Genomic DNA, 12,768 nt, shown 5'->3' on the forward strand with positions numbered 1-12,768 from the left:
CCCAATGTTAAATGAAAAAGATTCTAATCTATAAAAATAAATTGTATGGATATATAAAATGAAAAAGTATAAAGTTTTTTTGGGGGAAAGGATTGTTAGAAATATAGGTTATTTGGCTCCAGTCAAGATGGCAACATAGGCAGGCAGATATGGCTTGCCTCTTCGCACGACCACATCAAAATTACAACTAAAATATAGAACAAACATTACTCAGGATCATCAGAAAGCAAATTGAATGGAAGTCTGACAACTATGAAATTGAGTTGAATGGAAGTCTGACAATTCTGGAATTGAAGAAGCTACATCCATACTGGTAGAAGGAGTATAGATGCAAACAGGCTGACCCCACACCTACACAGATAAATATTCAGGAGGGATATCTTTGAATTGAAGACTCCCAGACCCACACTAGGTCCCCCAGCCCAGGGTCCCAGTGCCAGGAAGATAAGTCCCCACAACTTCTGGCTGCAAAAACCATTGGGTATTGAGGCGGTGGAGGAGGAGGCCGCTGGAGCCCTAAGCAGTTCCTCTTGGGGAACCCACACACAGACTTGCCTATTTAGACTCACTCCCTGCTTGAAGGGTACCAGTGGTTCACAGGGAGAGACTGAAGTGTCTGGCATCGGGGTGAGAAGGCCACTGTCCCTCTGCTGAACCCACCCCCAACAGAGCCAGTAGGCTGGTGCCATACCTGGGATTCCATCAACCTGGCTAACACTGTTTCTCTGTCTTGGAGATCCACAGAGGCTCTACCCCACCAACTTAGGGACCACCCAAGCTGCTTTTCCAGAAGAACTGCTCATCTTGGCTCCTAAATCCTATCAAACAAGCAACAGCTAGCTTCAGTGAGCCCTAGCAGCAGCCAGATTGGAGTGTCAGCTTGGCTTCCCCTGGGAATCTCCAAACCCAGCACAAGTAGCAGCTATCTCAGATTGCTTTGTAGCTCAGACAGAGTGTCCCAGGTGAAACACAGATGGGGCATGACCTTGGCCTGCAACACACAGGAAACTCCAGGGCCAGTGAACCCAGTGGACAGCTACAGACTACATCGGAGCACCACCACCCTGCCTCTACACAGCTGATCATCCACAGATGGTGGAAGGTGGTGGACACTGGTCACAGCCAGTCCTTGCAGCTGACTGGCCTAGGTAAATCCCTCCCATTGATCTGTCAACTACAATCAAGGCTCAACCACAAGAGAAGGGTGTACACAGCCCACATGAAGAATACACCTCAAGTATCCAGCTTGGGTGATAGGGGCGGCTGTGTCACTGGACCCTAAAGGACACCTACTACATTAGGCCACACTATGAAGACAGGGAGACATAGCAGTTCTACCTAATACAGAGAAACAAACACAGGGAGGCTGCCAGAATGAGCAGACAAAGAAACATGGCCCAAATGAAAGAACAGATGAAAATTCCAGAAAAAGAGCTAAACAAAATGGAGGTAAGCAATCTATCAGAAGCAGAGTTCAAAACACTGTTTATAAGGATGCTCAAAAAACTTAGTGAGGACCTCAGCAGCATAAAAAAGACCCAGTCAGAAATGAAGGATACACTAATTGAAATAAAGAACAATTTACATGGAAACAATATTAGAATGGATGAAGCCGAGAATCAAATCAATGATTTGAAACATAAAGAAGCAAAAAACATAGCCGTGGCTGGCGTAGCTCAGTGGATTGAGCGTGGGCTGCGAACCAAAGAGTTGCAGGTTCGATTCCCAGTCAGGGTACATGCCTGGGTTGCAGGCCATGACCCCCAGCAACCGCACATTGATGTTTCTCTCCCTCTCTCTCTCTCTCTCTCTCTCTCTCTCTCTCTCCCTCCCTTTCCTCTCTAAAAATAAACAAATTTTTTAAAATCTTAAAAAAAAAGAAGCAAAAAACCACCATGCAGAACAACAAGAGAAAAGAATCCAAAAAAATGGGGATATTATAAACAGCCTCTGGGACAACTTTAAGAGATCCAACATTCGCCTCACAAGGGTACCAGAAGAAGAGAAAGAGTAAGAAATCGGAAATCTGAAAAAATAATGAAAGAAAACTTCCCTAATTTGGTGAAGAAAATAGACATGCAAGTCCAGGAAGCGCAGAGAGTCCCAATTATGATGGATACAAAGAGGCCCACTCCAAGACACAGCATTATTTTAAGGCCAAAGGCTAGAGATAATGAGAGACTCTTAAAAGCAAGAAAAAAGAAGATAGTTACCAGAAGGTTGCCAGATGGGAGGGGGTAGGGAGAATGGGTGAAGGGGTGAGGCAATTAAGAAGTACAAACAGGTAGTTACAGAATAGCCATAGGGAAATACAGTACAGTATGGGACATGGAGTAGCTGAAGAATTATACACATGACCCATGGACGTGAACAATGTTGGAGGGGCTGCCTGAGGGGAGGGGGGATGATGGGTTGAGGGGGGCCAAAGGGGTAAAAATCAGGACAACTATAATAGTATAATCAATAAAATATAATTTTTTAAAAAGAAATATGTTATTTTAGGTTCTTTTTACACTAAAATAAATGTGTACTATTTTAAAACTAAAAATAATTTTAATATATTTTAATTAATTTTAAATATAAGACATCTTTTTTGCTTAAAACTTACTCATATCTCCTTTATTTAATGTCAGAATCATGAATTTAACTTTTAAAATATGGCAGCTGAACTAATAAATACACTAGTCATATCTAAGTCATCAATATGGCAGAATAACATCTTAATTAGCACCTGAAATGAATGCCCATCAAGCCTTTAAATACCTGGTCCATTTTGTTGACCGCAACCGCCAGCTGTGTCACTCCCAGGGAACGGACCAAGAGGCCGTGCTCTCGGGTCTGCCCCCCAGTCTCAAAGCCAGCTTCGAACTCTCCTCTGCTGGCGTCTACCACTAAAACAGCTACATCTGCCTAAGGAAGACAAAACAATCAAAACTAGAAGTAATGTCACAGCATTTTAGTTCAAAGGACAGATTATTCAATTAATTAATTATGTTGGTCAGATGTGAAATACAAACTCTAACCTGACACCAAACACCAAAGCAAATCAAAGAATTACACTGATGGATTAAAATTTTTACATTAAAAAAGAGTACTAGCATTCAGAAGAAAAAAAGACAAAGAATAAAAAAATACCATACTTGATTAAATAGCAATAAAAATATCTAGGTGAAGGAGGAAAAATATAAACAAAATTAAAACATAAGTAAACAGGGACAAATACTTGTAACATATAAGGTGAAAGTTACAATCAAGTAAGTCTTTACCAAAAGAAAGGAAAAGACACAGCTGTAAAAAACTAGTTAAAGAACACAATTTGCTAAAGAAACAAAATGGCCAAAAACATGAAAAAAATTCAAATTCATTAAGAAACAAAAAAAGGCATTAAAAATACAACACATTCCTCCCTTTTCCCACTTTTACAGGTCACACTGGTGAAGACCAGAAAGCATAAATTTCCACCGTAAGTCAGGGCAGAGGGAGAAGCTTGCCTGTGGGACTCTAAGGGCACAGCCTTCTGGAGGGTGTTTTCACAGGACGTACCAAGAGCCTTAAAATATATATATGTTTTGTCTCCCATCAACTTAACCACTGGGGACTTACCCTAATAAGTAATTATGGATCTACAAAGATAATGTCACAGCATTGTTTATACTAATGAAAAACTGAATAAATGAGTTATCAAAAAAGAGCCACTGAAAAAGAACCCTGAATAACAAATAACCTTTGTGGACCATTTTAAGAATCAGATGAAAGACATTTCTCTTCTCATACACAATTACACAAAAGAAGAAAAAAAGCAAACCTTAGCTGTAGTTCATTTTCCTCATTAGCCTCATAGATACTGGTTTTATGGGTTACCACCGCTCTCCTGTGTGATGCTTCCTTACCTGATTCCACCTGCATCACGTGGATGTAGCCTCTGAAAATTTGCAGTATAGTCTGCGCAACCACAGACACTCTCCATTTTCATTCCCGTCAACTATTTGTCAATGCATTGTCAGGACACTTTTAAAAGAACACTCTTACATTTTTCCTTTTCACAGTTTTTGCCTTGCATGCATACCTGTTCTCACAGAAATCTGCTTTTCTGTCATCCAGGATACAGTGACTAAATCTGGCATTCCCTCTTTGACTGTCTCAGAATGGTACACAATCATCAATCACCCTATCTCAGTCTGACATTCCATCCATGTAAGTTGCCTGGCCCTTTGGTCAGAAGGGAGTCCACAACAGTTTTGGTCTTTGTTGTTTCCTCAATGACACTTATGGATGTGCTATCGAGTTTTTAAAGCATTTCACACACATTATCATATAATCCTCACCATAACGGGAAATAAGATGGTCATAAAGTAAGCAAAGACTTTATCAGATACCCTGTTGTGAACACAACTTGGTAATTTAGAGTATCATCCACATCCTTTGCTGGGGCAATTTACACTATTATTTCAAATTCTGTTTCCTTTTATTCTTACCTAAATATTCCTTGTTTCACTTATACTCTTAAGTGCAGCGTTCATTTCCACTCCTTCATAACTTACAATGGTGAACTCTTATTTCTTGGCTGAGACCCAGTTCTTTGGTCAGGGACTGTTAGTCAAGAGCACAAACTGGAGCAACCAATTTGGAAGCTGGCCCTTTCACTGATGTCACTAGCAGGTACCACACGTCTAGCAAATTGTGTAATCTCTCTGGGTATCATTTAGTCACTTCACAGAAACATGGAGGAGAGTGTTAGTACAGTTTATATAACACACCCAGCCCTGACCTCCAAATCCATATCCAAATTGTAAATCTCTCTTATCGGGTTTTGCTGACAACTGTCAAATTGTATTTACTATCTGAGGTTAAAACTGAAATTCACTAACTTAATATTAAGATACCTAAGGCCACAGTATTCTTCGTAACTGTCTTTCCTACTACCGTCTTAAAAAATCACTGGTCAGTCTCTCCATTCTTTCTGTGCAACAGCTTATCTTTGAAAGCTCAACTCCCTACACATTTTCACGACAGCCTTTTTACACAGTATAAAGCTCTCTCTCCTCATCAGGTATACCACATCTATTCTGCTTGCAGTGCATCTGTGTTACTCTTTGTCTTTACATAGCTTACCTTCCTACACTGTGATTTCCTGGAGGAGAGGTGGCATGTCCTGTATGCTTCTCTGTGTCCCCAAAGCCTACCACAATATTCTGCATACTGGGTAAATGACTCAATATCTCAAGTCTACTTCTTCATTTGTCACATAGTGGCATTCAATACAATAATCTCTAAAACCCTTCCTATCCTAATTCCATAGGAATGTGGAATAAATGACCTTTAAGATTGCTCTGGTTCTAGAATTCAAAAATATTTTACTGTAAATACTTGTTCTGGTGTTTGCCACTCCCATTAATCCATTAAAATGTGCTTTGTAGTCCATTTTACCCCACACTTCCTACCATAGTGTTTGGAACACAGTGGGTATTCAATAAGTATTTATTAAACAAAGAAAAAATACACACATACATACATACGTATATATATACACATACAGAGATCCATACATATAGAAAAAGAGAATATCCTTTGGTAAATGCAATGGGAAAAATACTGATTTAAAATGGGGATAATTTGTACTTCATAGAGTTGTTATAAGGATTGGATTAAACTAAATGCACACCAAAAATGTAGTATAGTGCTTGCCCATATTAAGTACTAAAATCAGGAGTGATTTTTATTTTTCAATCGTCATTGTCTCATCAGTCCATGAACTTTAAATTTAATACCCTGGAATTATATATCAACTTTCTAAAATACTTTTTCATCTATCTCCAAATATATTTTAACTTATTCATATAACATCCTTTTTAGCTTGACAAATGCTCATATTAACATTCCCTGTTAATGAGTGGAAGGAAATGGTCAATTGCTGAAGTCACACTTTTGCCAAGTGACATGGGCCAATTTCCGAACCCTCTCTGTTCTCCAGGAATCAATCATCCGTCCAGAAGAAACCTATGTCCTATATGTGCGGTGTTATTTTTATTGATTTTTTTCAGTATTTTTATTAAGCATCATGCAAGTTTATAAACTGTGATTGTTTTTCAACACTATAAAGTAAATAAACCGCAAGGGGAAACTCCCAAGCTTCATTACTTCTAATAAAGTTATATAACATAAATTAACATAAAGTTACATTACATAAATTAACTCAATAAATATATGGGACTTCAATATAGATACAGTAAAAAGGTAGATGTCAAAATGAGTCACTCCAACTTAATAAATAAAATATAAGGCCACAAATACCTCATTAAGCATTTTACCATTATTTTTACTGTAAAGAAATTCATAGTTTTACATATTTTTTCTTTGTAATAAATTAGAAAAGGTGTTATAAAGTACTGATAAAGAGATTATGAAAAATATTTCTCTATTTTTCAAAAACTTTTATAAGTTAAAATTTTAAAATATTTTAGAAGTTAGAACCCTAGGTTTTACCCTCAGCATCAGGAAATTTTCTGTACAATAAGAGAATATCTGGTACCTGGGCTGCTCCTGTAATCATATTAGGAATGAAGTCCTTATGGCCTGGAGCATCCATTAATGTAATAACTTTGGTTGTGGTCTCAAACTTGGTCATACCAACATCCATTGTTACTCCCCTTAAAGAAAAAAATTAAGTGGTTAGAATGCACCATATAAATAGTCAGTGTTATGGATTAAATTATCCCATAAGTTAAATGACCATCTAAATTCTTAAGTAATAATGGAAATTTTTAGTTCATTAAATAGTTTATTACTTTGAGAAATTAAGCTATCATCCTTGGGTGGAATTTCTGCTGCAGCAGCATTAAAGCCATATAGCTTTAAAACAAAGTTGTGGCTGCAGCAAGAACTTAAACAAAATCATAGATACTTCTCATTTCCTTTTTTTGTGGGGGAGCAAGCAATGTAGATTGCAAACAAAAAAAGATAAATGGGGGAATCTCCGAAAAACGGAACAGTGAACACTGCACATGAGAAACAGTAAAATGAGGAATGACCACTATCAGGAGGTAGTTTTTCCTCCTCTTCTTATGTTTATGCTTCACTAATTACAGAAATAAACGTATAAAGCTTTCATTTGTAAGACTGCTCAGTATGCTAAACATTTAGAAAACAGAAAATATCAAAGGAGATGCCTACTTTAAAAAAAATTAATAAAGATGAACAGTAATTTGTTTCATATCCCATTTCATCCTTCTTGGAGACCACAGTCACAAAAATGTACAATAGATTCAGATTATAAGAAAGCCCAAGGAGGGTCTATAAAGGTCCTAAGTCATTCTAGACTTCAGAAATTTAGATGAGAAATCATGTGGGCAATGGACTAGGTGATCATTCATCTGGTTTGCCCAGGATAATCCAGAGTAATGAATGAGCACTTCCTTTAACCACCTAATATCCCAACAATTACAAGGATACATTTCATGTTCACCCTAGCAGTAAGGTCACTGCGGGTCTCCTTACTCCAGTCATTCCAGCTAAGTCTGAAACCACAGGCCATTTGAGCTTCTGAAAAATGATGCTTTGTTCTCTTTAATACCCCCAAATAATTGCTTTTAGATTAGTGATGATCCAAGACATATTCCAAGCTCCTCCCTAGATTTCTTTGACTACAACATACTCCTCTGACCCAGCTCTGGCCTGGATTTGTAAGCCTAAGGATGTGAAAGTGTCCCTCATTCTACTAATTTCTGTTCAACATTTAAGCAGAACAGGGGATTTATACATATTTATTTAACATGCTGAGATAAGAAACACATTATATTTTTGAAATGTTATTAAGGACTATATAGTAGTGAGTTAAAACTCCCATTATGTATCTGGAAGCTTCTCCCCTCTACAGAATGAAGGAATATTCTAAAAACTGCATCAGGCTGAACAACAGAGAACTAGCAGCAGCAAAAATATGACAGATAACCAGCAGGTATATTATTAAAAAACACTAAAATTATTGATTATTCTAGGAATAAGATTATCATCTTACCTTCCAGCTCAACTCACATATTAAGTAAACTGAAGCAAGTCATTCTAACTTAAAGTGTTCTCAATCTGTTTACCTACTTAACAGTTGACACAAAGAAAAGTTATATATTCTAAAAATCTGCGTGGTAAACTGACAGATGAAAATTATTTAGTCTTCTACTATTTTTCCCTATAAACTTTCACAGTTCTGAGGTGATATACGAGGTCTGTCCAGAAGGTATCCAGCCATGTAATATGAAAAAAGAGACATTTATTGAAGAAGATGCAAGATACAAGAAACACAGGTGCCTCCATTCCCTTCAAAGCAGGTACCTGGAAACCGCATACAGTTCTAAACACCATTGGCTGCCCTGTCGTCTTTTCCTGAATCTCATCAACAGTCTGAAATCTCTTCCCTTTCAAAGGTGATTTTATTTTGGGGGAAAGCCAGAAGTCTCAGGGAGCCAAATCTGGGCTGTAGGGGTGGCTGAGTCATGTGTGCAATTTGACGTTTCACAAAAAACTATGCATGCAATGTGATGAAGCTGCCCATCACCAGCTGCCCGTAGTTGCAGCCTTCTGAATCATCAGAATAGTTTCTGTGGAGGAATGTTCAAGCTTAAGGCAAAATTTGATGCAGATTCATTGCTTTACTCACTCAGTTATTTTGAATGCGATGGCCACACAGTACACATCCTCACTCAATGGCATCTACTGCCCCCACTGACTATTATATTATAGTGAGGCTGCCGTTTTCACACACGGGCATTCCAGTCCACAATCCCTGGCTGCCAGGTTACACTGATGTTGCAGAAACAGTTCCCATTATATTAACAATGGCTGGACTTTTTCCAGACAGGCCTGGTATATCACTACCCTAAAAAGACCTCAAAAGAAGTACTATTTTTTTGGCCAGAGCTGCACTCTCCTACTAGAATCTCCCCGACGTTAGCACTGAACACGGTATTGGATACAGAAGTGACTGAGTGGATTAAATCTATATGGTAAGAGATAGGTGTAATTACTTGTTGACTTTTGTCTCACAAAAGCATAGTACAAAAATCATAAAATGAATTAAGTTTGGTCATTTGCATTTACTGGTCATTTTGATTTCAGACAGAAGACAGTTTACTACAAAAAATAACCTTTCCTTTATAACCCAATGGAAAAATAAAGAGTCTTACTCATAATTTTAATTCAAAATCAAGTCAATTTGACATACAGTTAGGGAAGTAACAACAGAAACTTCCCCCACTGTATAATTAGCTAAGTGTTTTCACTGCTTTTTAAAAATAGATTTTAGTAAATGTTCCCTTCAACTATTCTCATTGAACTTGGAATAGTAAAAAAACATGTAGATTCATTATGTATGTAGTAATGAAAACTACAATAAAAGTATTTCCCAAATAACTGAAAGCTTTTCCTAAAAATAGTCTAAAATAGTTCATGGTATGTTTCACATATATTCAACACATATTACATACTTAATTAAAAGACTATATATCATTTAAAACTGAAAATTTTGAAATATAGTGACTACCTTTCCCTTTCTTCTCCAGTCTCATCCAAGACCCATGCATATGCAAACGAAGCTTTGCCAGCCTTTTTAGCCTCTTGTTCATACTTATGCATAGTTCTTTTGTTTACATTACCCAGGAGATAAAGCATATGGCCCATCAGAGTACTTTTCCCAGCATCAACATGACCTAAGGAAAATTGATTCAGGATTAATACTAGGTACATTTTCCAGAAGTTGCTCACATTGACGCATTGCATGAATACATCATTCAGTAGCTCACATCAGTGTTTAGAGTAATAAATACCAATTTTTAATTAAATGATATTTAAAACATCTAAGTGGAGGGAAAAGAGCATGTCTTATTAGAGAGGAGCGGAATTTCCCTGATTTTTGGAAACTGAAATTGTCAACAAGACATGCCATTTTCAAAATGTTCATGAAATGAAAATATCACAACAGAGCCTAATGACCTCGGTCACTCGGCATTATCTCCCCCAGGGCGACTAGAAAGCAGCATGATGCCATGCTCCCTTGCTTTCTGTCCATTACAGCCACGGAGAAACTCAGAGCGGAACGAGAGTCTCCATGCTGCAGCCGGAACGTTGTCAGGCTGCAGCAGAGCTGAGAGCCCGGAGGAACGAAGGACATTACCAATGACCACTAAGTTGAGGAGCTGCTTCCCTCCTTGCCGCTTCTCCAGCTCTGCTTTGATGTCTATTTGTTGCCTCAGCTTGCCAGACTTTTTCACTGGCGTTTGTGTCGAACTCTGCTCCTCTGATGCTTGAATGGTGTGGGATGGAAGGGCTGCTTTAGAAACGGTCTCAAGAACTTCAGAAGCAGCAATGCTGGTATCTTCACTAGGATGTCCTTTTTGAGGTGTGTGGAAACTATGACCATTTTCTTCAGCAGTTACTCTAACGAAAGCAGAGACAGGAAGAGAGTGTTTAAACCAACTCCATTGATGTCCTACAATGTCAAAGGGGCAGAGAAGTTCTCTCTCCATATTCCTTACACTTGCAAACCTAAAACGACCTCTGCTAAGTGGCAGGAGTCTGTTAAGGTAGAAATGATAAGTAGCTTGACCCAAACCACACAAATGCAGACTTGCAAGATCCCAGGAGAAAAACATTCCACCAAAACAACGATAAGAAGAAAATATCCTGTAAAATAACTGAAATTCAAAGTCTAATAAACCCACAGACTTAGCCATATAATCCTATCAAAACAGCAGAAAGGAGACATTTTTTTTAAATTGACACTAAATGTGTTCCTGGAGATAAATTTAGTATTAAAAAAATAATTTTATACCTAACACATTCTTTTACCAGAAGAGAGACTTTACAATCTCCTTTGCTCCAAAACTATCTTTAAGGGAGTACCTCTAACTGTCCACGTATCCTTAACACTTTTGGCAAAGGGGCTTCGGTTCATTAATTGAAAAAATACTTGACTTACTAAAACATACAACACATACTAAACACTGATGTTGAGAAGAAACACTGATATAAAAATGAGAAAGTTATCTACTGCTCCCAAAAGCTTACAATCTAGGAAGGGGCTCAGATACATGAAGTCAAAACAAGACCACTCGGCCGAGTTTATTCTCTCCTTGACGATGGAGGTGCCTTCAAAAGCAAACACTGATCTCAGTTCCCCAGCAGCGCCCTGGCTCCTCTCCACAGAAGCTGCGGCAGCGCTGTCCTGCGGACAGCTACGAACTGCCCTCTAACCCACCGGACTGCGACAGGATTCCCCTTTCCCCCACTAACCACAGATAAACAGAATTAGGACAAAGAACAGGTTAAATTGCAAGTTATTAAGAATGAAGCCAATCACATCCAATTTAATGTGGCAAAGAACTACATATAAAAAGTAGTTTGTAAAAATCACTTAAGATTATAGCATAGTGGAAATGGGTAAGAATAGTAAATTTATACTTTCTTCTTATCCACTGTACCAAAAAAGAGATTCAGTTTTCCCTCTCAGGTCACTGACCCTTAATCCTATGCCTCAGAATGGGACAGATGAGTTACATTTTTAACTTTGTTAAAAACCTTATATCCATTTCCATTCAATTTTGCTTTGCAAATCTCCACTAGCCAATTTTGGTGTTCATTTTTAAACAATGCTTGGACAGACTAGCTTCATCCTGAACTACTGAGAAAAAATTTTACTAATGTAAAAAATATTCCCATTCTTTTAAAGGATTCCAACAAGGCAAATTAAGTGCAATCAAACTCAGATTACACTTTGCAAACATTTATCTGAATGTCCAGAGCTAGTTTTAACACCAAAACATGACAACTCTCTATTTAGGAGTTAAAAAGAAAAAAGAGCGCAACTAGAATGACTACATATATGATACAGAGAGATCTGCTCAGTAACACAAAGGCTTTGGTTCCGATTAGAGCTGGGGGGAGTAACAATCTTCGGCTTCACATCCTTCTGGTGTCAGCTACAGAACCTTCCCAAACACGCTGACTCCAACATGGAGAACAGATGAAGGAGGAGCAGCTATGGCTGACAGAGTAGGTACAGGCCTGAAGCTCAGCTCCCCCGCCAACCTGGGCAGGGCTGCTCAGGATAGGAAGGACTTCACAAAACATGGGTCTGACTTGATTATTTTCACTTACGATTCAGTAACATGAAAAGTTTGCTTTTTTCTCACTTTCATGATGACACTCTTTTTTAAGTAGACCTAAGGTAAACTAAAAATTAATTCACTAAATTATATACAGTTAGAGGGAAGTGACTAAAGTAATTACAAAGGCATTCTGGGTAAGTGTGTACTCAATAAAAAGTTCTGCATATTATGAAATAAAAATTAATCTTTTTAAACCTTGAAAAATCTCTAATATAAATCTAAAAATGACCATTCTGGGTTTTAGGCCCTAATTACTGACTGATCTGAAAAAAGGGGAACTTGGCTGAATGATGGTTTATTTGGGTGCTTTCTGATATAATTTTATAATTTTAATTATTATAAAATGATATTTGTTTTGTTTATATGCCATATTTTCAAAAGTGGGGATATGAGCCTAGAAGCTAAACCTTTCTTCTTGTTTAAATGATGCTGGAAAGCTTATTTGCATGCTGCTTTCTAAGACTTCTGAAACCTTTTGCATGATGATTATAAAATCCTTAGCACAAGAAATTGTGTGACTGATTGATCTCTCAATGGAAATAATCCCATAATAGGCTTAAATGGTCCTCCAGACATAAGGGTAAAAAAGGCATTTATGATTCTGACAGCCCAA

The 12,768-nt window shown here is 37.8% G+C and overlaps 1 protein-coding gene across 2 annotated transcripts in view; it reads right to left on the reverse strand.

Moving 5' to 3' along the window:
* Positions 1-12,768, reverse strand: part of HBS1L (HBS1 like translational GTPase) — an 85,427-nt gene that overhangs the window by 20,647 nt on the left and 52,012 nt on the right. For both annotated transcript variants that reach the window (XM_028508582.2, XM_036024750.1), the window contains 4 exons: positions 10,163-10,425; positions 9,533-9,698; positions 6,530-6,647; positions 2,764-2,910 (listed from right to left, as the gene is read on the reverse strand). In XM_028508582.2, coding sequence (XP_028364383.1) covers positions 2,764-2,910; positions 6,530-6,647; positions 9,533-9,698; positions 10,163-10,425 — 694 coding nt within the window. The remainder of the gene's footprint in view (positions 1-2,763; positions 2,911-6,529; positions 6,648-9,532; positions 9,699-10,162; positions 10,426-12,768) is intronic.

Source organism: Phyllostomus discolor, chromosome 4 (genome assembly GCF_004126475.2).
Source record: "Phyllostomus discolor isolate MPI-MPIP mPhyDis1 chromosome 4, mPhyDis1.pri.v3, whole genome shotgun sequence".
Classification (NCBI taxonomy): Eukaryota; Metazoa; Chordata; class Mammalia; order Chiroptera; family Phyllostomidae; genus Phyllostomus; species Phyllostomus discolor.